We start from the raw sequence: 22,833 nt of genomic DNA, 5'->3' as shown, positions 1-22,833 counted from the left end.
TTAATTGGCGTTCAGGGACGTACGAGACATCTAGTGGTTGCATTTTGAACTTTTGTTTTTCGCTCACTTGAGTCGCCACCGTAGGCTTCGTAACAGACGAAGCTTTGAAATTCGGTGTGTGTTGTTTGATTGATTTCATTCCCATTTCCTTTATTGAATTAATTAGAAGACAATTTTATCCATAATGGCGCCCTATAAAGACCAAGAATCTGAAAATTCTGGATCTGAAGGTACGAAAGGTTTGTGACTCAAAGTTGACATTTTTTAAACTCCGTTGTGTATTCTTGCAGATGATAAGTCTTCAGGTAGCGATTCCGACAGCAGTGGATCAGGGAGCAAGTCAGAAGCAGGTTCTGTACGTAGCCGACGATCAGCAGCTTCCAGATCAGGCAGTTCTTCAAGGTCTGCTCAAAGCCCAGATCAAGGTAAACAATTGTCTCAAATATTCATTTGGCATTTAACATTACCCTCTTTTGTTACAGCCAGGAGTAGAAGCGCCAGTGCTGAAAGTAGATCAGGAAGTGAAGTAAATGGTGATGGAGATTTGGTGCTGGATGAGAGAAAGAGTAGAAGTCGAAGTCAAAGCGGAAGTAGGAGCAGGAGTTCATCTAGCTCCAGCTCAGCAAGATCAGCCAGCCATCATTCTGATGAAGAAAAGGGTGGTAAAGACACAGCTCAGTCATCCCCATCACATGAAGAGACTAAAAAGTAAATCTAATTTCCCCAATTTTCACATCAACCAATCTTTAATTCAACTTCAATTTTAATTCAACTAGGAAAATCAAGCGCATCATAGACAGCGATGCTGATTCGGCTTCAGATTCAGATGCCGGGGGTAAAAGTAGTAAAGTGGCGAGCCCTACTGCCGAAGCCCTTTTTGGTGAAAATGTCGACATGTCATCTGAGGATGACGACGACGATGATGGCAACAAACCCACCCAAAAACTACCCGAGAAAGCCGCCAGTGAAGCTGATAGAGACAGCATTCCTGATCGTCGATCGCCCGATGAAATGGAACAGGATGATGAATTCGGAGGCCGTGATAACGAAAAAGAAAAGGAACCAGAAGAGCCCGTTCCAGAGACGAGAATTGAGCATGAGCTGCCATACATCCGTGCTGACGTAGGCAGTGAATTCCACTTTGTCAAGCTGCCCAATTTCTTGTCGGTTGAGCCGCGACCTTATGACCCCGAAACCTACGAAGACGAGCTGGAAGAAGAGGAGACCCTCGACGAAGAAGGTCGAGCCCGCCTCAAACTCAAAGTTGAAAACACAATCAGATGGCGAACGGCTTTTGATAAAGAGGGAAACGCCTTCAAGCAAAGTAATGCCCGGATGGTTAAATGGTCAGACGGCTCACTTTCCCTCCATCTTGGCTCTGAAATTTTCGATGTTTACCGACAACCCCTGCAGGTAAATTATAATTATCCAATTCTTTCTCAACGAGCTGCCTATTAACAATCCTCATTTGTCTGGTTTATTTAGGGAGATTACAATCATTTGTTCATTCGGCAAGGTACTGGTCTACAGGGCCAGGCTGTCTTCCGCACCAAATTGACTTTCCGACCTCACTCCACCGATTCATTCACCCATCGAAAGATGACCAAGTCTCTTGCCGAGCGTTCCACCAAGACGTCTTCTATTAAGATCATTGGGGTTTTCGGTGCGGATCCTGAGGCCAACCGTGGAGAGAAGATCAAGGTAATACTACTAATATTACACTACTACCTGTTATTTTGTTGATGAAAAATATTAACCGTGCCGTCAAATGGTTGACCGGTTTGCTTGCAGAAAGAGGAAGAACGGTTGAGAGCTTCAGTGAGACGCGAGTCGAAACAAAAACGCGTCCGTGAACGAACAGCTACCGGCCGTGGCATGAGTGGCGGTTACTTGGAGCCCGATCGCGAAGGCTACGAAGACTCTGAAGATGAAGGTGGAATCTCTTTGACAGCGATTAAAAATAAGTACAAACGGGGAGGACCTCGAGGTAAACGTTTCTGTACTTTTCTTTTATGTTCCTCGCTAATTGTTACAATGAACCCCGTGTTTTCTCGGTTATTAGATGCATCACATCAAAGACCACCCATCTATTCTTCTGAAGAAGATGCTTCAGACATAGAAGACCGTAAAGCGAAGAAACTGGAACGTGCCAAAGCACTGCCGGATGAAGATGATAACGATGATGATGACGAGGCAGGTGGCAGTGGTAGCAAGGTGAGAGTAGTATCCAGCAGCAGCGAAGAGGACAGCGATTAAATGTAGAAATAATTACAATTGGTTTGTTGTGTATTTTGTTTTTCTTCATTTTGTTTCTTTCATTTGATCGTTGCCCAATTTGGGGCTGGACCTATGTGCGGAAGGGCGGAATACATACGTTTTCACAATTTTGAAATAATAATTTTTTCTGGTCAACAAATCGTTCGTTAGGTATGATATATGGCGAAGCTGAGAAGATGAAACGAAGATGGGGAGTGGTCAAAGCTTTGAATTGTATAAGACAATGTCGAATTAGTAGCATAAAACACTGAGAAGCGATACTGTCACGTAATTGGCTGTACATAAAATTGCACTTAGTATTAAATGGAGTATCATTAATTTGTAGAGGAAAAAGAGTTCTGGTCAACGAGTTAGATTAGTGTTACAAGGCTTTCGTAATGTACAGAAGAAGGGAATCAAGGACCGCATTTCAGGAAGACGGACATCATCATGTCACAGTCACTGTCGGTGCCTGCCTAGAAGCTGCGTCTTCAATAGGAACGGCCGTGTCATAACCTCCTTTGCTCTGCATGTGATTTTGCAAGGCTACTAAATGCCTTGAACCCATGGCTACGTCACTTGAGCCTATATGAGCAGTATGTTGAAAATTTTGTGGCAAACCGATCATGGAACGATCAATTGGTGGTCTTCGTCTCCGCTTTAAATTATAAGAATTAACATTAAAATGAATTTTTAATATAAAAAAGAATGTGCCAAGCAAAATTTCACTTACTGGAGGAGGTTGTTGAGTCACACAGCATGTGAACCACTGGACCCAGATATCTCCACCAGCCATTCTTTCCCTCGTCAAAGGCTGATGATTATAGGGCAACACAGTAGAACTGTAACTGTATCCGTGCAGGTTGTAAGCTCTTTGACTAGACATCAAACACCTTTCAAACAATCCTCATGAGATCAAGAAGGCAGCTGTCATATACAATATGGTGGTGTTCGTCCTGAAAATTTTTAAACCAAGAAAGGGTTAGTAAATAAATTATTCACACTCGCCAGAAAGTCATTTATCAATCACATAAGTTGAATAGGTGTTATAATAATTGTTGAATACAAATAACTTTACTAATCATTTTAGACTTTAATGGATTACAAAACATTTACTTCCAAAGGAAATGTCAACAGCAGCTGCTGGGTTTTAAAGTAGAAAGGACTAACAAACTTCATTCATCGAATGTAACCACTTGAACTTAATGGGTGCTTGAGGAATATTTTATATGCCACATAAACAGTAGAAATAAAACAACTTTTAAGAGATCACCAACAAGATGATGCTTACTAGACTGAGACAGTAATGCAGAAAACAAACGTACATAATAAGTCGTACTTTTTCGGAGATATTCTTCGTGTGTGTGTGTGTCTGACCGATTAAAAACTGTGCGCCCAACCTCTCCTAATGCACAAGTAGAGCGTAATAGCCCCAAGACAATCCAAGTTCGAGTATTAACAGCTAATAAAAATTTCTGGCCGAAGCCGGAATAGGAAAAGGAACTAGAAATATGTGTCACAGTTTGCGGTGCAGACGAGTGTTGGATTTTAGAAGGGAACTAAAAATTTAGAAGAAAACCCGTTTTTTAGATCGTTTGAGGTTTGACACCTTGTAAAAACGTAAGAGATGTTTCCACACAACCAGGAAAAACAGTGATACGTATTTCTGTTTAAATAACGCGAGCTTTTTTAAAAAAATGAAAAAGTTCACGTTTTTTTAGTAGGCGAGTAGGCGTATCCCTTTTTTTTTTAGCTTTCATGTCTATTCCAGTTGCCAATTGGCAACATTGTAAAGATATCAACAGACTGAACAGACAATATGGCCAGCGGTTTGTGGAAACTCTTCAAGTAATTATATTCAACATAAAAAAATATTGAATTCACTGATATTTTTTCGATATATATTTAATTGAACGTGTTTTCACAGGTTTTCTGTTCGTGTAGGTGTCCCGGCTACAGCAGTGTACGTCACCACTCAAGAGGGATTATGGGGGTCAACAGAGGAAACCTTCTTGTTTTATAAAAAATTTGAAGAATTGCTACCTGGGAAAGAAGTTGTCATCTCCAAAGATCAAGAAGATAAACTGAAAGAAGTTTATGAAAAGGTATTATTGGTCATTCATAGAAATTCTCACAAAATAACTATTTTGATTATTTTTGTTATATCTAGATGCAAATCTGGTCAAAACCTGATCATATTCCACTTGCAGTCAGGTGGAATAATGGAGTTGTCAAGGCTGTGACATTTCTTGATTCATTACCTGAGGAAGTCAAGAAGCTCATTATTAAGTAGTGTTCCTTTAAAAGTTGTATTTTGTATATTATGGTTTGCCCACTAGGAATAAAGCTATAGTAAAAATCTGAAACAGAAACAAACTATCTAACAATAGAAATTTCCAAAGTATAGAAAGTACACTGTATTTGGAAATAACTAATTGCAGAAAATTAGAATAAGAAACATTTAAGGTATTTAGTTCTAAAAGTTGTAAACTTGTTGTAAAAGAATCCTTATCCTAAAATGTCACTCTTGTGGATTTATCTCAAGTATTTAATCCAGCAATCTTATTATTATTAATTTTAATGAATGAAACCTGAACTTATTGCAGGATAAATATAGATTAGGATACACAGTACAATTAAATGTAATTCCCGCGACCACTGTGCAGCTGTTCCATTTCGCTGTTGCGGTTAGGAAAATTGGGTTAAAATTTTCTCGGAAATGGAATAGTCTATGCCCTCTAGCCCTGCATCGCCCATATAAACGTACTCGATAATTGATACTATTGAAATGGTTTTTGAGAACGTGTGGTACAGCTCAAGGGTAGTCTCACAACACACTCCTATCACGGGAAATGTTCAAATCCATGAAAAAAAGCAACAACACAACAAAACATGTGACAATGTGTCTGTTTATTTTTATTAAAGGTTTAAATTAACTGTGCTTTCATAGTATAAACTATTATGCGATTTTGATCGGTAATGGATGTATAAGCACGGAGCGTTTTTACGTCATAACGTTTTGGGTTTAACCAGAGGGTTTAACCTTTCCTCCTTCATGGTTTAACCAAACCAACAGTTTTTTTGTTTTTTTTTGTAACGGAACACCAGTTACCTTCCAAATTACGGTTGCTTATGCCGAAATGCGTAGGTTAATACGTAACCACAGATACGTAGTCTTTACTGTGGTCTTTTTGACTTTTTCTGTGACGTAACGTTCAAAAAGGCTGTATTAGTGTGAGCGCAAGCGGATATGGACAAATGGCAAAATGCCATATCCTACTCATTATCTAAACCACCTTCCTTCAGCTACTTGAATTTTTACATGGATGGACCATTTTGTTATTTTTACAAAAATCAGAGTTTATCGCAAGATTTGCTCCTAGCCTCCTAGCGGCTAGGAAGAATGTCCTTCGATACTACCGCTAGGTGGTTTTTGGAGACAAATAGCAGACAGCTGACATCACATCTCACCATTGAGTCCGCAGTACCCTTGGTCTCTCTGTTGCGGTAAGAAAGGTTATCAACCTATCTTGTTTAATTTAGGAATTAAATTATATATGGAACGCCATTTTAAATGTTATCCAATTTCTTAGTTTTTTGTATATATAATATGTTAGCACATACTGTTGCTGCCATGATTTCTATATAAAAATAAATTGAGATTGGTGCCGAAACATTTAGGCTACGATTTCAAAAGCGTAATAAAAGCTCTTATCTTTGGAAACATTTTTTCTTGGCAGAAAATCACCAATATGGCTACTTCGAAATTCGCCAATGTGGAAAGTGCTCCTCCAATTGAAGTATTCGCTTTAAATAAAGCATATGTGGATGACACTTTTCCTCAAAAAGTAAATCTTGGTGTTGGAGGTATACATTTTAAATAAGTTTTCCCAATTAATTATTTTTCTACCTAAATGTTCTATTATAAATGTTTCAGCATACAGGACAGATGAGGGGAAACCATGGGTTCTTCCAGTTGTCCGTCAAATGGAGCAGCAACTAGCAGCTGATGAAACCCTAAACAAGGAATACCTTCCTGTTTTAGGATTTGAACCTTTGGCCAGTGCAGCAACTCGCATGTTGCTTGGTTCCGACTCTCCTTCTCTGAAAGAAGGGAGGGCTACAGGCATCCAGTGCTTAAGTGGAACTGGAGCTTTACGTGTAGGAGCTGAATTTCTTGCCCATATTGGAAAGCATACTGTTGTATACTCATCCAATCCCACCTGGGGTACTCTATATAGCTTAAATTTAATTGAATCAACATTAAAATTTATTTATGCTATAGGAAATCACAGTTTGGTGTTTTTAAGTGCTGGATTCTCAACCTATAAATCCTACCGTTATTGGGATGCAGCAAAGAAAGCTTTAGATTTCGATGGTTTGATTGAAGATTTGCGTAATGCTCCTGCCAATTCCGTCATTTTACTTCATGCGTGTGCTCACAATCCCACTGGAGTAGATCCTACCCAGGATCAATGGAAGCAAATTGCTGATTTAATTGAGGTGAGATTTTTTAAAAAATTATTTTATATTCTCTAAATTTTATTCTTGTGCAATGAAAAGGAGCGTGGATTGTTCCCTTTCTTCGACTCAGCGTACCAAGGTTTCGCTTCCGGAGACTTGGACCGCGACGCCTGGGCTGTCCGATATTTTGATTCTCGTGGATTTGAAATGGTCTGCGCTCAGTCATTCGCTAAAAACTTCGGACTCTACAGTAAACAAAAATGATTTCACTTTACTTAGGTTGAAATGATCTAACTTAATATTTGAACATTATAGATGAGCGAGTTGGCAATTTGACTTTCGTTGCCAAGGATCGTGCAGTCATCGAACCCGTTCGCTCGCAGATTACTCTTTTAGTCCGTGCCAACTATTCCAATCCCCCTAATCATGGTGCCCGTATCGTTGGCACAGTGCTAAACAACCCTGCTTTGACCGAACAATGGAAAGGCCACATTAAAACAATGGCCGATCGCATTATTTCCATGCGCCATGGTTTGAGGGAACGCTTGGAGAAAATGGAGACACCTGGAACGTGGAACCATATTACAGACCAAATTGGAATGTTCTCTTTCACAGGACTTGGCCGTAAGCTATTATTTCTTCTCTTTTACTCTGTTTTCATACTACTATAATATTTCTTGTTTTACTTTATAGCTCTTGCAGTTGACAAGCTGATTGCGGAGCATCACATTTACTTGCTCAAGGGTGGTCGAATCAACATGTGTGGATTGAATACTGGTAACATTGATTACGTGGCCAAGTGCATCCATGAAGTGGTCACCACTACCCAAGAAGCCAGTCTTTAAAGCAAATCGCAACTTGCAAAAACAAGTAGTAAATCGGCAGTGCTGAATGTTTTACTTCATTCATTCGTTATTTTACTTTACTCATTTTTTATGTTTGATGTGTACAGTAGCGGTAAATTGGTGGCAGTCAAGTCTTAACATTAATATAATTAATAGGTTCAGGCAGAAGTTGTTTTTATTCCATTTCCCCCGATCACAAACAAGCGATAATTAATTATAGACATTGTGTGATTCTAGATGCGCTGTGTACGTATTAATTTAATCAAACTTTATTGTAGTCTACTAATTATTTATTATTTATCATCCAAGAAGAACGACTGAGACATCATCCGATCTTTTCCTTGATTACGATTTTGGTTAGGTGCCACTCGACAAGCTAAATTTGGTTTGCATTGATCTGTAACAAGAATCGATTTGATTATTTTTGAAACCCCAATAAAGATTATCTTGAGGTAGGTTACCAAGTGAACAGCACAGTAAGTCAGCCACGCAAATTCCGTCAAACTTGTCGCCGTTTAAGCTACACGAAGCCGATTTGAGATCAGTTTTCCAGAAATGTTGATTGCACGACTGAGTCGACTTTAAATTTGTTAACAAGCAAACGTTAGTCTCTTCGGTTTTAAAGAAACAACCAAAATGTGATCCACAGCAAAGATTGGCCCCAAGGCAAGTTCCTTTTCCTGCAGGACCACAAGGAGCGCACTTGAAATAATTTACCAAATGAATTGTCGGATTATTCAACAGGATTTAAAACTTTTGATGAACTTTGGAATACCTGATGTGACAGCTGCTCTCCTGCTACCTCAAAATAATTTGATGGTTCAACAAGTTGACTCGACCGCTTCCCCCCCGGTGGACAATTTGTTATGAAGCATGGTTTTGCTGTCAGAGGAATTATCATTTCCGTCATGGAGAGAGCAATCAAGCAAAATGTCCATAGCCCTGCCATATCGCACTGTTGTTTCTAAAATTAAGATTAAAAACGAAAATAACTTGTGTGCTCTAAGAACTTGCTCACTAACAACAGGTCTTTCCAAGGATGTACTGTACCTCTTGGTAAACGTAAGTCTGTCATAGAAGTGGAACATGGGTCAGCATTTATACCTTGTCGGAGCCCTTGTTACCATCGGCCGCGACCTTCGATTTCGAGGAATGAGCGCATCATCATCTCCATGTTTTTCCATCTTTTTTTAGCACCCACATAGCCTAAATTGATTGATCAGACAGACAGACTCTTACAAAATGTTTTCATAGAAAACAACTCGTGACGAGATGGTTTTCCTAATTCACTTTAGGCTGATTGCTCCGCTCCTACGGGTAGGGTGAAGAGGGTTGGTTTTCTCTCACCCCGCAAAATAAGCACTTTGGCTATAAAAACAAGTATTTTTAACTTTGTTCCTAGTTAACTCTTCTAGACTTGCCGAACATTTCTGATTAAATTAAAATAATTACAAACCGACGCCCCTGACCTGGTAAATCTTTGCTCCAATCTATAAGCTCAAAATTTTTAATTTATTTTTTTCATTCTTATTTAGACTCTCAATCGTGTATTTGACATGCGCAATGTTGATGGACAGGAGGACATACATAATCAAACTTGAACTACGGGAGTTTTGTCAAATATATATCGATTAAGTTTGTGAAAATTTCAGTTAATAAAACCTTAAAAATTCAGAGTCCAAAAAGTAAATTTTTAACAGCATTATTTTCTTCTTGAATCTTCCGCTTCTTTGTTTTTAAGAATAAAATTATTTCGATGAGAAACACCAGAAACGACAGTCCAATTCCAATGGCAAGGAGTGCGGTAGGGCTCGATAGATCAACTAGCGTCAAAGAAACCATCTTTCCACTAGGTTTGGACATTCCCACTTTACATTTATCAACATTGGGTGTGCGCTGTTTTATCCAATAAGTAAGTAAACCACTCTCCTGTAAATACTGCAAGCTATGAAAGGAAAATAATAATCGTTGACAGTGAGAAACCAATATGTTTTTCGTTTCGATACTCGTGATTGATGATCCAATTGTGCCGGCTATTTTTAGGTAAACCCATGGAATAGTATTCGATAAAAGGAATCGGATCAGAATACGTCATACGGCATGTGGGGTGGGTTTTCATGTCTACGGCCATCAGGTATTTAATGATTGAACGATTCTAAAAAGTTAAGCAGATTATACAGTATAGCTGGACACCAAGAGATTCTTTTGCAATTCAATCAAACGCTGATGCCTTACAGCAAAATAAGCAGCTCCTCGTTGTAAAACGTTATTCATTCCTTCTAGAGAGCTCCCTTTGACGAGTAACTCTGGATTATTACGAAGTGAATTGCCGATTAATTTATACGGTCCCGAGGTGGCTTCCTGTGTAACGATTCCGGTTCTATGTATAAAATCCCTTATGCATAATTGTGCTATTTGTAGTTCAGTGCGATCCTACCAAGAACATGCGAGCCTTGCCCAGTTGAATATCTACCGTCATTTTTGTTTCGCTACTAACTGCCAGTTCAGTTAGCGTGTTCACGATCGGATCCAGTTTGGGCACTGTCATGTATGACCTTAAAGTTCCCGTATATGCGTTTACCAATACCACCATCATCAAACACCACAAACCTGCAACTAGACGCTGGGCAAGGGTTTTCTCGGATTTATAATTGCCTTTAATAGTATGGAAAGATTACGGAAATCATTTTCTAAAATATAATAGAGTAAGAATAATTGTACCTTGTCCGGTTATGACTGTGAGTACGTAAATTGTATTATCGTTAAAGGCGTCGGTGAAACTTATTGATTTCAATGGAGGGCGATAGAAAGTTAATAAGGCCATAAACAAAATCACCGCAAAAGTTGACAGGAGAAATAGTAACCAAACCTAACAAAATCAATCCGTTTATAAGTTATATAATCTCTAAAAAAAAGTGATAATTTAATTACAGTAAAAGAGAAAGGACTTATGCACGCGGTAAGACGGCTCTCTTCGTTCGGGTAAGGCTGCAATAGATGATAATCCTCCACTGTAAGAGGGATAGTAAAATCCATTTGTTGCATGATTGTTGGTGTGATAACGAACGGAAATGGTATTATATCAACCTCCTGATGAGACATGACTGAATGTACATAATAATTAAGAAGTAATGCAGAAGAGATGATACTTTACCTGCTTCGTGAATTGACTAATGAGCGTAGAAACTATTCCGAATCGGATTACTTCCGAATGATTTGCGGGTACGTAAATCAGCCTTAAATTACAACAAAAATCAGTGTATGTAGCATCTGAAATGTCGAACTGAGAAACTCACTCCATTTGAAATTGTTGAGAAATCCAAGTGATTATATCATGGCAAATTCCAGAATATGACAAGTTCCCTTGCGATGTTGTCGTGGCGAAAAGACATGGAGGAAACTGAAAATTAAAGACATTGTGCAAGAGACTTTGAATTAGGATGCGCTGTTGAACTAACTTTAGATAAAAATAATACGTTAAAGCCAGAAACTTTAAACTGGCGATCGTATAATAACTGTCTCTCTTCCACCAGCAGGTCTCCATGGACATACGGCTTGGTAAGCGCCGTTTCTAATATGAAAAAGCTTAATGACAAGATTCTGAGAAATGACCACATCGAATGGATGTAATGGTTATGACTGTGGTTTCTCGGTTGGCGTCTACCTTTTTATAGCTTACGTTAATCTCAGCAAATAATGCGTTTCGTTAGGACATGATCGCGAATCTTCTGTTATAACGTCATGGTCAAACCGTCGCAGAAACTCGTCACAAAATCTATTTTCATTCTTTTTTATAGAGAAAACTGTAATGAATCGGTCCGCTGGCTGGGAGACGCAAGAATCTATCAAACACTCAGCGGGATGAAACTGAATCTTTAAATAGCCAATTTACAAAGCTGTTCTACAAGACATTCTTGCCCTTTCATCTTGAATTGTAGTTTTGTGCACGTGCAGCCTACGATCGTTTTCCATTCTTCCACCATAAGACGGATCTATTTATATTTGCTTTCTTGTAGGACAGCACGGGCACGCTTCATAATCAATAATTCAATTCATTTACTGAACTTCAACCTTGACTAAAAGTAGTTACTCTATATTTATCTTCGATTTTAAATTAGAAGTGCGATTATATCTCCTTTGTAAAATGTTCAATCTATAAGACGCCTTTGCCGAGCAAACTGTATCGCAAAAGCATTTAAACGGAACTTGGCTATGGCCTTTTCCTCAGATAAACCAATAAAAATCCTATAAAGTTACAGTTACCTACAAGGAAAGACTGTATATTGGCTTCTCTATTTAGTATGAAGATTGAATGTGAAAGTTTTAATAAGAAAAATACCATATAAGTGTTCAATTTTAATCCTATATGTTTGTATCATCCTAACCTTTTCCGCTCAAGAAACAAAAATTATAGAAATTGAAAAATTAAAATTCTAGATAATGTAATCTATTGAATTGGATGATTTCTTGAGACAAGCAAGCAAATTAGAAAAAAATCTTTCTTATCGATAGAACTGTGGTTGGGCGATCGCATTGGTTTTTATCAAGCAAAATCTAGGATATAAAAGACTGAATCCTTAAAGAAGCTACTGAGCAGCTACTCCAGCGAGTGCGTGTTTAACAAGAAGTCTAACAAAAAGAGTCAACATTGCAATACACATAGAAAGCGTTGGAATCCTTGATCGCATAACTAAAGGATAATATAATAAGATGTACACCCGTGCAAGGCAGATAGCCTACTTATAAACTGAAACGCAATTTCAAAACTAGCGTTAATAATGCTCCATTTTGCACAACAGTCTATCCAATTATAAACTAAGACTCCCCTAGCTTAACAGTTTTTATAGTAGATACAGAGGTGTTTTTACTCGTTATTTTGATACTTGTTACATACGCTCTACAGCGCTCTACCTCTACAGTCACGAAAACTGGGGAAGTGGATGAATGTTACAAGTCATAATGCCAACAGTTGAATTAAGAATTAAGAGAATAAAAGATAAAAAAGCGGGCTGAAACCGCCAACAGCCGCCAAACAGGTCAAAAATTAAAATTGTAACTATCTTTTTAGTAGTATTAGGTCAACCACAAAGGTACATGGCTACTTAACTTGCAGACGACAGACGGCTAAGTTGTAAACACGTGCCAGGCTTTTTGTGAATTAAGTTTACACGTAAATGTTGTCCGTTTGCCTTTTTAATTGAACGTCATTCTCGTGTCATTTTGAACATTCATCTCAGCTGAAAATGGGAAAATTCAATGCAAAGTTTGGTGGTGGTAAAGGTGGTATGAAGAAGAAACCTTTTATTAAAAGAAATCAGCAAAAACCAACTGATGGAGCTGTCAAAAAAGGAGAAGAAAAGACAACTGCTAAGCCTCTGCCACAGAAACTAAATCCTTTTGAAGTTAAAGTCAACAAGCAGAAATTTCAAGTCCTAGGTAGGCCCACCAAGCATGAAAGAGGTTTACCTGGAGTCTCACGAGCAAGAGCATTGGAAAAAAGAAAGAACACATTGTTGCTTGAACACAAGAACAAATTCAGATCTAATAAGATGATTGACAAGCGACTTGGAGAAAAAAATCCAACTCTTTCTGTTGAAGGTAAAATGGAAATGAGGTTTCTTGCAGAGAAAATTAAGGGTCAGAACAAGGTAGGAGTAATGTGCCAAATCTTTCTTGAAGTAGATAATATATTCTTTTTTTCTTTGTTTAGAAATCCAAATTTTTACTTGGTGATGATGAAGTGTTGACTCACAGAGGCCAAACTCTGGCTGACATTGAAAAGTTTGATGACCCAAGGAGTGATGATGATGAAGATGACGAGGAAAGACTGGGAAAATCTTTTGTGTCTGATGCTCACTTTGGAGGTGGTGTTTTAAAGATGGGTGACGAATCAGAAGAAACACGTCAAAATCGAGAGACTTTAATTGACAATCTTATCGCCGAGTCTAAAAAACGTAAAGAAGAACGACAGAAAGAAAAAGAAGAAACTGATGATTTGACCGATAAACTTGACATGGAGTTCAAAGATGTCTTGGACGTTATTGCTACAATTAAAACTCCCAAGAAAAGTGAAGAGACACCTCCCAAGTTACCTGATTCAGCCTATGATATTCTTGTAAGAGAATTGCGCTTTGATCCGAGAGTGAAGCCAGGCGATAAATTGAAAAGTGCTGATGAAATAGCAAGATTAGAGAAGGAGAAGCTAGAAAAACTAGAAGCTGATCGCCTAAAACGAATGAAAGGAGAAACTGAAACCAAAGTAATTCCTCATCGGAGTGCCGATGATCTTGATGACGGGTAAAATAATATTCTCAGAATAATTGCTTTTCAGGAACTAATTAGATCTTTTGTTTTTTCCCCGTCAGTTTTTCCTTTGTTCCCCTGGAGCCGGAAACGAAAACTTTATCGTTTGGAATGAATGAAAGAGATGATGCGATTTCGCCAGAACCTGCAAACGAAGATGACAATTCCGAAGAAGAAGATGGCGACGAGGATGACGAAGATAGTAATTCTGATGGTGAAGACAGTTATTCCGACCTGGCTTCTAGTAATGATGAAGAAGAAGAGCAGGAGGATGTTGAAACGAAATCAGTTGAAGGGAAAGTTGATGTGCAAAACAATAAAAAGAAGGCTGGAGAAATACCCTTTGTATTCAAAGGTAATCCTTTGTTACATTATGTGGTCAAAATTGAATTTATAAGCGCTGTAAATTTAACACGTTGTTTGTTTTGTTGTTATATCAGTTCCTGAAGAGTACGAAGAGTTCCACCAACTGTTGCAGTCATATAGCGATGCGGATCAACGAACTGTTCTCGACCGGATGATCAAATCAAACCATCCTGCTCTGACGGGTACCAACAAGGCCAAAATGGAAAAAGTGTTTGCCTTCTTAATGCAGTACATCCACGACATAGCGTCAGGCGACACTTTAAATTTGTTGAACAATATCGTACCCGTTGTGTTTGACTTAACCCAACTAGTACCATCTAGCAATATTGCATCAACGTTGTTGGATGTCCTTCAAGAAAAAAGAGAGGAGCTTTCTTCTCTGGGGAAAAAGCGACCTGTTTCCATAGCAACGGTATGGTTCAAAATACGAACAAATTAAATTTCTGTTTAGCCTTTAATTAATATGATAACCGTTCTTCCTTGGTAGCTTGTTTTCCTTAAGTTGACCGCCCTTATCTTTCCTGCATCTGACTTTCGGCATCCAATTACTACACCGGCCTTTCACGTACTCGTTGAGGCACTCTCAAGTCCAGTCACCAATCTTCAGATCGCTCATATGGGACTTAGTTTATGTGCAGTAGCTTATGAGGTAAGCCAGTCTTAATTGTACTTTTGTTTTCTTATTCTTTCTAATCGACATTTTCTCATATTGCTTAGTATGTGGGCTTCAGTAAACGATACATCCCGGAAGTTCTTCACTATCTTCATGGTCTAGTTGAACTGGCAATACCTCGTCCATCTCATGTGGCTGCACATCATTTGGTGCATCCATTTCGTCCAGTCGGAGTGGAATCACAGCTTCTGGTTTTAACCAGTGATGATGCCAAGTAAGTGAATCATTTTTATGAATATATCTATTACGACTTATGTTATTTCAATTTCAGATCAGAAATTCCAGAACGGCTCAAACTTATAGAAACTGAATTCAACGACCAATTCCGTGCAACTGCATTATGGGTTACTGTCCGTCTGATTGCTGATTTCTTAGGTTTGTGGAATGAACTCCCATCAGCCATAGATATTTATCATCCCATATTGGAAAGCCTACGCAAGCTTCCAATGGATCGCTACAACAGTCAAATCCAGGAGTCCGTCAAAAGCCTTACAACTGATATAGAGCAGTTAGCAAGCAGGACAAGAAAACGTTTAGTTCACGAAGCTAAGAAACCCAAACCATTGCGGTTATATGAACCGATCATCGATGATCAGTAAGAAACATTTCAACCTCAAAGAAAAGTCCTCAAGTTAATAATCTTTTTGTAGCTTTGAAGGGCGGAAGAAAAGAGTTGGTTCAAAAGAAAAACTGGAACGTGATAAATTGCAACACAAAATTAAGCGGGAGATGAAGGGAGCCATACGAGAGATTCGCAAGGACAATGCATTCATCGCTAGAGAGAAGCTCAAAGAGCAAATAGAAAAGTATGGAGCAATCAACTTTCTATTGTATAGCAACGTGTTATTAATTCGCCATTCAATTCTGCAGGGACAATCAGCGCAAACGCAAAGTTAAGGAATTGCTAGGATCTCTGTCTAACCAGGAAGGAGAAGTCCGAAAGCTGAAGAAACCGAAGAAGAAATAATTTCAACTTGCTTGACTATTTTCTTTGAATAAATTTTTTTTTCTTTTCCTATAATCTATATGAATTCTTGGCTCAAATTGATAGATATTTTGGATAGATATAACGATATCTATTGGATAGGCGTTTGCAATAGAATACTGCGATATGTTGGAGAGTTAGGGGACAGAAAGTAAAACATACGATTATTGCTTACGACATCTCGATTACAGTTTATCAGCAGTTTGTTAAACAAATAATGACGAGCAGAAGCTGGTGATCCAGGATGTGACCTTCATAACCAACGGTACAGTACCTCATGATCAGCCAAGTTAAGCAAACATATTTATTGTTATTGAAACATGATTTAAAAAAAAAAAAGGCAACTTAAATATTTTCTACGGTTTCAACTAAACTAACATCGAGAATGCAAAATGGGCTGCGACATGTTGGGCAGGGGCAGCGAGACATTAACCACGATTCAGGATGTTCAGCATCTTGTCTGGCGGAGAACCTATCAAAGGCACACATGAAATTACAAGACACATGATTTCAAAATTTCGAAGTTACGTACCATTTACTAAGGCAATGTATGCACCACATGGGTCGACAGAAACACGGAGTACAACCATCATTATTTCCGGTAGGCAAGCATCTTCGTATTAGACGGATATTTGCACTGTTGACTGCACAACCTAAACACGGATCCATTTCCTAAATTTGCTTTTTAAATTTGTATTACATGTCAGAATAAATATTTTTAACAAAAATACCTCTTGGCTTTGAAAAACTGGGTTCAAGCTAACTTCTTCAATGAAAACTTTAGAAAAACGCGCATGAACGTCCTGAAAGGGGAAAAAAAAACTTTATCGAAAATGTGTTCAAAACATCGTCGTACCTAATATTATGTGAATACCTGATTAATTAATAATCCCCGAACATTACTGATACGAGTTTGCAGTCTGTCTTGCATGTCTGCATAGTCAACGGCGTTGAGACGAATGGTAAACAATTTTTGTTTGGTTTGAATGTGCTCTACATTCACCCATAAGTATTGAGCTGTTTGACTATCAGCAGTGTATGTGTGTTCTTCAGCATTTTCCAGCTGTAAGGATACATGATTCTGATGCGCTACTTGCACCACATAAGGTTCAACTTTGATAATCCATGAATTGGTCACAACAGTTTTAGAAACTGGATTGGTGCGGACTGTGACCTTGTCTATCCTATAAAAATTCAACTGTTTACTCATTTTTCAAAATGTATACATTATATAACAGATACAACTAATGATTTATTTACCTTCTGAATTCAGCATTGATTTCAGATGCTACATCATTCCACTGTCTCCCATTATTTGCATAAGAGGTCAATGAATTTACAAGTGGGTGAGAACTCCAATTGTTTGTCCACCAGAAAAATACTTTGAATGCAGCAGCTGCTGGAAGGAGGACAGATAAGCTGAGAAATCCTAGTCCAAGTGGAGTTTGAACTAATAACAACAGCTGCGCATAGCCTTCAACAAGAAGGACTCCACCAAAGAATCCAAGTGGTAAGAGACTGTGGATGATTACAGTAGCCAATGTTCGACTTAAATGGTACTGCACAAACTGAAGGTCTTCACTTCCGAGCCAAGAATCAAATAGATTTGAAACCGTTATGCCGGCACTAACAAACGCACTTGGAGGGAAAATGAAGCAGAAGACGAAAATCAAATAGAAAACCGTGAATTCAATCATAGCTTCCGAATAAACTTGTAGGGTTTCCCTTTCCGGTTCGAAAAGTTCAAATAAAATAAAAGTAACAATGATTTATACAGTATTTTAGTCAGAATCAAATCAACAAGAGACTAGTATTTCTAAACGTCATCACTTCCCACACCAGCAAAGAGTAAATAAACCAACTAGCAGACGCTTCACTCGGCTCACATTTTGTTGTGGGTTGGTTTTTTACGTAGGCGATAGGACACAAGACCACCAACCAAATGCTTTTATTGCCAATTTTTCAAAAACTAGTGATAATCAGAACACAAAAAGTAAATACAAACGTGCTAGCCCCTAGCAGTCGACTTTTGGTTGAAAAGAAATATCAGTCAGTTGAGTTGGTTCAAACCGATCGGTTCTGGATGAAATAAAACTTAGAAAAGGACGATCCATTATTGGGAATTGTTTAAAGACTACAAGAAACCCACCGGATCTCCAGATCTCCTACCACAGATCATAGAAAAGATCGAGTTACCCTTCATCTCTATGTCTCCTCGACTGAGATTCAGCCGAAAACATTTTCGTATAAGTGGCCATTACAATTAATATTAAAATGTCCGTTTTCTTTATAAATTCTCTCTTGATTGTCATCGTTGCATTTTTGATAACCATAAGATTGCTCAATCATTTCCCGTGGGTTGAACTTAATTCGAATTCGTGGATTACGTAACATTTGCTAGACGATGGATATAAAATATTCGTTAAGCTTATCTTGCATATACATAATTTATGCTTCCATGCAGAACAAATGACAGTCACGTAGGCCTATTTTCCTATGGCCTTATCAATCCCGCTCCAAATTCCATCTCGATTGAGAATTTTTGGTTGCCCTCCTTGACAAAAAAAAGCAAAAATCAACTAGAAACACTGTCAAGAGTTGTTGGAGCGAACGTACCATATTTACAGTATATCTCAAAGAATGCGGTGGATTATTTGGAAATGGAGATCGATACGCGAGCTACAAGTTGCGGACGACTTGTTAATAAAAAAATAAAAATACTCGCCAGTCGCCAACAGTCTTATCTGAACAAAATAGCTGTAAATGACAGTAAGCTTTTTTTCACGAAAAAAGAAAAATATGGCTCGCATTAGGGTACGGTTGGGTGGTTTTATGTGTGTGTGTGTTGACTGTGTTGTCTCCTCCCCGAAATTTCATCTAGGCGACTTGCGCACTAGCATATGAGAGAGTATCTAGTAGTGCTGATATGCACAAGCGTATCAAATCCCGGACCCCACTAGCTAGATACACTGCTTCAACGGGCTATAGTACCGTCGAATATGATCTATATGGCAAGGTGGGTACACATGGGTTTAAGGCCCAGTCATTTCCCGACAGGCAACCCCAGCGAGTGTGCCACACAGTCCTGTCCGCGCAAACATCACGTACACCATTCAGATTTTCTGGGTACCGTCCTTTTCCAAGAAAAACGCAAACTAATTCGAAAGCTGGCGCTTGAATTCTCCGGTAAGCCACTGATTAACAGACCAACACTATTCGAAAATTGTACACAGTCAGGAACACCCCTTTAGTATTTTTAAGACAAAAAGACAAAAAAAGCGTTTTGCGTTTGTTGCTCTCATTGATTATCATTTTTGCCCCGTCACGGTTGGTAGGAAAGCGGAAATAATTCCCTGTCGCTGTTATTCACTTGTGTTCAATGTTTGTTCAAGTTACATTCTCTATGTGTAAGGTTTCGTCTGCTTCGCAGGCGCGCCAACCAGCCACCTTCGATAATCGAGTCCTACAAAATGTGACAGAGCAACAGCAGGACGACAGTAACTCAAATAATGAGAGAGAGAGAGAGAGAGAGAAAAAGACCAACTGTTAATAGTGCGGTGGACGTGTTTGCAGGACTTTGACCCGACGATAAATCTCGTTGCCATGTCAGTGGCGGGGGTCAACTCGTATCTCGTCATGCAACCTCTCTAGACTTTTAGCTTGATATGCGTGTGTGTGTAATAACAGACAATGATATTCGAGAAAGAAATCATGGCCGGCACTTGGGTCCGTCTGTACCCTAGAAAAAAGGTCCCAATTCACGTGAATTGTTTGATTTTAATTGATTTTTTCTTGTTTTTAGACGAGACAGGAGTTGTGTTGGTTGTGCCCGAAGAGAACATTTTAACCTGAGAATCAGAGGATGAATTTGACTAAGTCGTCGGCGGCAAGTAGCCGAGATGATGTTAGTCATACCACGATCCCGAAAACATCTAAAATCTGCGGAGTTTGCGGCGATGTCGCCCGCTGCTATCATTTCGGTGGCCTGTGCTGCGCAAGCTGCAAAGCCTTCTTCCGCCGGGCTGTCGTCAACGACCGTTACAAACAGGTATGTCAGCACATCATATCAAACATCTATGCGCATTGCCTATTCATTAAGTGTTGTACACAACCAACTGGCGGCCAAACGTCACTCATCATTCATTCATTTTGGACGTTTCCAGTATCGCTGCGTGTACGGAGGGTCCTGCCGGATCGACATTATTTCGAGGAAACATTGCTCGCACTGCCGCCTGAAACAATGTCTTGCCATCGGCATGGACAAGAAATGGTGAGACATTTAATTCATTTCAACTTAAAAAAAGGGTTTATTTTAAAATTCTCAATCATTTTCGAGCGCAGGTTCATGTCGGACGAAATGCGAGCCGAATTGAAATTGAAATCTATCAAGAAATTGAGGAACAACCAGGAGCAACTGATGATTTTGACTCAGAAAATCTGCCGCCAACTGGGGCCGCCCGAACGACCCACCACGTCACCCTGTCTCATGTTGAATCCCGACCAGGCCAAAGAGATCCACGTCTTGGTCAACCTCTGCCGGAGATCCTACCAAGTGAACGAATACCCCAAACAATATCAATCCAGCGACTGTCACTCGCCGTGTGGCCACACGGCCGTCATCTTCTCCAACGTCATCCTCCGCGTCTTTCACTTTTTGCAGAGCGTACCTCAACTCCAGCACCTGAAAACCTCCAGCCAAATGTCTCTGTTGAAACAACGAGGGATGGAATCGCTGATCGTCATGTCGGCCCTGTCGTTCGACCCCATCGGCCGCGTCTGGAGCAACACGACCAACTACAAAGTCCTGCTGAACGAGCCGTACCCGATTCACGTTTGCGAAAAAGATTTCGAGCGGCTGCACGGCCACTCGGTGATGCGCAAACATTTCGACACCATCAGCTCATTGCTGCTGAGTTTGAACGCCGACGAGCAGATCGTCGTGCTCCTGTCGCTGGTGGCCTTCTTCACGATCGACGACCACCAGAACGGCAATTCCGAAGAAGCTGCTCAGATCCTGGCCATCCAGGAGCATTTTATCGAATTGCTCAAACGCTACGTACACTGGAAAATGGGGCCGGAAATTAGCGAGAACGCCTTTACACGTTTTATCCTCAAGTTGTCCGACGTCCGCGAAGTTCACAACCTTCACAAGGTTTCTATTCGACTTTTAATTCCTATTTAGTGCTGGACGGGGTTCAGTCGGGTTCAGTGAGTCCACTCTGTGGTTGCGTAACGTACGAGTCAACCGAGATCAGTTGGACGAGTTGACCGAGTCTGTCGATCGTATTCATTTCCAGCTCTAAATTTTCTTCTTTTTTTTCTTTTTTTTGGGAATTTAATTAAATCGTGCAATTGTCTGGAATCGTATTGATTCCTACGTGCCATTACGTAACGTCTTGGGTAATAATAATCCAATAGGTTTTTGATTTTGTCCGTGCATTTGTGCTGCTTCTTGTAATGTTTTTTTTTTTTATTTTCTTCTAAAAATGAATCAAATTGTTCTTGTTCGTTTCATCATCATCAGGTTGCCCAGTTACGTTTGACCAGCGACGAGATCCAGCAGTTGGAGCATCAATTGGGAGGACTGGTTCTGTTGAAAGGCGATTCCCAGCATTAGCCGTTCGTGCGTGATGCAGACTGTGGACGTGCTCTTGATTTCTTGTTTTTATTCCACATACAACCCATCGTGTCTTCCCTTTTCCTCCTCCGGCCTCTTCAACTCATCACAACATGATTCCCAGTATACAACAGACATGACGTCGTTACCAAAGCGAATCCGACCATCATCAGTTTTTCTCCCTTTATCCACCCCCAAATTTGGCTCCTCCCATATTCCTATGAAGAATTTACTGATATGCGCGTTGATATATGTGTACGGTAGTTATATAAAGCTGTGCGTCTGCTCACGGCTAGGTGGTGGCTCTGTGTCTACGTGATGTTTTCCAAACGTTCATCTCTGTCAATCAATACAGGCGTCATACCAAAAAAGAGACGACGTGCCCGGCGTGTGCGCTGGATGTTATTGTTTGATTATTAAAAGTCTTTTTCATCTCTTCATCAATATTATTGCTGAAAGGGACACTCAAATGCAAAGAAATCATGCAGCGTCAGCACATTTTTCTTTTTCAAATTTCATTATCGATCAGCTGTGGCGCTAAAATTTGTTATCTGTGCCATTGAGTAAGCGTGTGTCGTCGTCGGCAATAACCACGCCGCACCTATAATCCCCTCTAATAATATTTTGTCTACTGTGTCGTATAGAGTCGACCGTCGGTTTTGAGCACATAGCGGCAACGGATGGATTTCTGCGTCACCTTCCGCCGCGCCCCGGTTCGTACCGAGTGCCCCCTGTACCCTGTGAGCCCGACCCTTCCACGCGCAGAGTCTTATATGTGCTGTACTCGATGGCCTCGAACTTCTCTATGGGTTCAAATTTCTTTGGGAGTTGTATACACAGAGGGAAGAGAAAAAAGGCGCCAACATAAATGCATAAATATTGCCCATCCACCTACTACTTTGAATATCGTCGATTCGCCTTGATTTTCAAAGACAATTATGTCGCCAATCAAAATCCCTCTCTTGACGCTGGCATTCTTCCCCTCTGAGTCGCATTAATAAGCTTTCACAGACGGTGTAGTCATCTCAAACGCGTTCATGTCATTAGAGTCAGTGCGCCGTGGTCGAATGATTGTCTCAACGCCGACATATTGTCTGCAATTGAGTTGAATTTAGAGCTGCTGGAGTGTGATTGGGTACAATGACGTCATTTTTGGACCAGAGCAGCAACAGCGGCAAACTGTTTTTTTAAATAAAATGACTGAGCTGCCATGCTGTTAAGAGAACCAACCGAATTGATTCACTTTGACGCTATCCTATATATATGCTTCCGAGCTGATCCTATTTTCAATTTTGAGCCAATCTCTCTGTGGCACTGAGAGCCT

The 22,833-nt window shown here is 39.7% G+C and overlaps 7 protein-coding genes and 1 long non-coding RNA gene across 10 annotated transcripts; 5 read left to right on the top strand and 3 right to left on the bottom strand.

The window, feature by feature from the left end:
• Positions 1–86: 86 nt before the first annotated feature.
• LOC124341196 (RNA polymerase-associated protein LEO1-like) lies at positions 87–2,384 on the top strand. The gene is made up of 7 exons (XM_046794202.1): positions 87–230; positions 291–425; positions 483–708; positions 777–1,413; positions 1,486–1,701; positions 1,792–1,987; positions 2,063–2,384. The coding sequence occupies exons 1-7, from the start codon at positions 185–187 to the stop codon at positions 2,254–2,256; spliced, it is 1,650 nt and encodes a 549-aa protein (XP_046650158.1). The 5' UTR covers positions 87–184; the 3' UTR covers positions 2,257–2,384.
• A 388-nt stretch (positions 2,385–2,772) lies between these two features.
• Positions 2,773–3,905, bottom strand: LOC124342223. The gene is made up of 3 exons (XR_006918709.1): positions 3,582–3,905; positions 2,990–3,212; positions 2,773–2,914 (listed from the first exon to the last, which is right to left on the bottom strand). It is a non-coding gene; the product is annotated as an uncharacterized LOC124342223 (long non-coding RNA).
• Positions 3,906–3,930: 25 nt separating this feature from the next.
• On the top strand, positions 3,931–4,622 carry LOC124342163. Its single transcript, XM_046795132.1, has 3 exons — positions 3,931–4,104; positions 4,184–4,361; positions 4,427–4,622. The coding sequence occupies exons 1-3, from the start codon at positions 4,076–4,078 to the stop codon at positions 4,547–4,549; spliced, it is 330 nt and encodes a 109-aa protein (XP_046651088.1). The 5' UTR covers positions 3,931–4,075; the 3' UTR covers positions 4,550–4,622.
• Positions 4,623–5,655: 1,033 nt separating this feature from the next.
• LOC124341700 (aspartate aminotransferase, cytoplasmic-like) lies at positions 5,656–7,730 on the top strand. Of its 2 annotated transcripts, none has more exons than XM_046794639.1 (7): positions 5,656–5,763; positions 5,997–6,123; positions 6,194–6,484; positions 6,542–6,759; positions 6,820–6,970; positions 7,036–7,344; positions 7,414–7,730. In XM_046794639.1, exons 2-7 carry the CDS (start codon positions 6,009–6,011, stop codon positions 7,563–7,565), a joined length of 1,236 nt encoding a protein of 411 aa, XP_046650595.1. In that variant the 5' UTR covers positions 5,656–5,763; positions 5,997–6,008; the 3' UTR covers positions 7,566–7,730. The 2 variants fall into 2 exon arrangements, with proteins under 2 accessions (XP_046650595.1, XP_046650599.1); XM_046794643.1 differs by having other exon boundaries at positions 5,749–5,772.
• Positions 7,731–9,236: 1,506 nt separating this feature from the next.
• On the bottom strand, positions 9,237–11,721 carry LOC124341503 (glutamate receptor ionotropic, delta-2-like). The gene is made up of 8 exons (XM_046794562.1): positions 10,862–11,721; positions 10,720–10,801; positions 10,497–10,655; positions 10,287–10,434; positions 10,003–10,220; positions 9,801–9,926; positions 9,572–9,720; positions 9,237–9,510 (listed from the first exon to the last, which is right to left on the bottom strand). The coding sequence occupies exons 1-8, from the start codon at positions 11,113–11,115 to the stop codon at positions 9,237–9,239; spliced, it is 1,410 nt and encodes a 469-aa protein (XP_046650518.1). The 5' UTR covers positions 11,116–11,721.
• Positions 11,722–12,663: 942 nt separating this feature from the next.
• LOC124340947 (nucleolar protein 14-like) lies at positions 12,664–15,928 on the top strand. The gene is made up of 9 exons (XM_046793793.1): positions 12,664–13,213; positions 13,276–13,862; positions 13,931–14,223; positions 14,309–14,646; positions 14,722–14,883; positions 14,952–15,121; positions 15,179–15,502; positions 15,558–15,713; positions 15,778–15,928. The coding sequence occupies exons 1-9, from the start codon at positions 12,809–12,811 to the stop codon at positions 15,872–15,874; spliced, it is 2,532 nt and encodes an 843-aa protein (XP_046649749.1). The 5' UTR covers positions 12,664–12,808; the 3' UTR covers positions 15,875–15,928.
• Positions 15,929–16,063: 135 nt separating this feature from the next.
• On the bottom strand, positions 16,064–17,942 carry LOC124341869 (E3 ubiquitin-protein ligase TM129-like). Its single transcript, XM_046794825.1, has 5 exons — positions 17,153–17,942; positions 16,767–17,076; positions 16,624–16,695; positions 16,425–16,564; positions 16,064–16,364 (listed from the first exon to the last, which is right to left on the bottom strand). Exons 1-5 carry the CDS (start codon positions 17,587–17,589, stop codon positions 16,238–16,240), a joined length of 1,086 nt encoding a protein of 361 aa, XP_046650781.1. The 5' UTR covers positions 17,590–17,942; the 3' UTR covers positions 16,064–16,237.
• A 56-nt stretch (positions 17,943–17,998) lies between these two features.
• On the top strand, positions 17,999–21,882 carry LOC124341745 (vitamin D3 receptor-like). Of its 2 annotated transcripts, none has more exons than XM_046794689.1 (5): positions 17,999–18,136; positions 19,695–19,940; positions 20,056–20,162; positions 20,234–21,044; positions 21,417–21,882. In XM_046794689.1, exons 2-5 carry the CDS (start codon positions 19,755–19,757, stop codon positions 21,507–21,509), a joined length of 1,197 nt encoding a protein of 398 aa, XP_046650645.1. In that variant the 5' UTR covers positions 17,999–18,136; positions 19,695–19,754; the 3' UTR covers positions 21,510–21,882. The 2 variants fall into 2 exon arrangements, with proteins under 2 accessions (XP_046650645.1, XP_046650636.1); XM_046794680.1 differs by lacking the exon at positions 17,999–18,136 and adding an exon at positions 18,916–19,078.
• Positions 21,883–22,833: the final 951 nt, after the last annotated feature.

This window comes from Daphnia pulicaria, chromosome 1, assembly GCF_021234035.1.
Source record: "Daphnia pulicaria isolate SC F1-1A chromosome 1, SC_F0-13Bv2, whole genome shotgun sequence".
Classification (NCBI taxonomy): Eukaryota; Metazoa; Arthropoda; class Branchiopoda; order Diplostraca; family Daphniidae; genus Daphnia; species Daphnia pulicaria.
The sequence above is the reverse complement of the archived record's forward strand: the minus strand, read 5'-3'. Positions and strand labels throughout refer to the sequence as shown.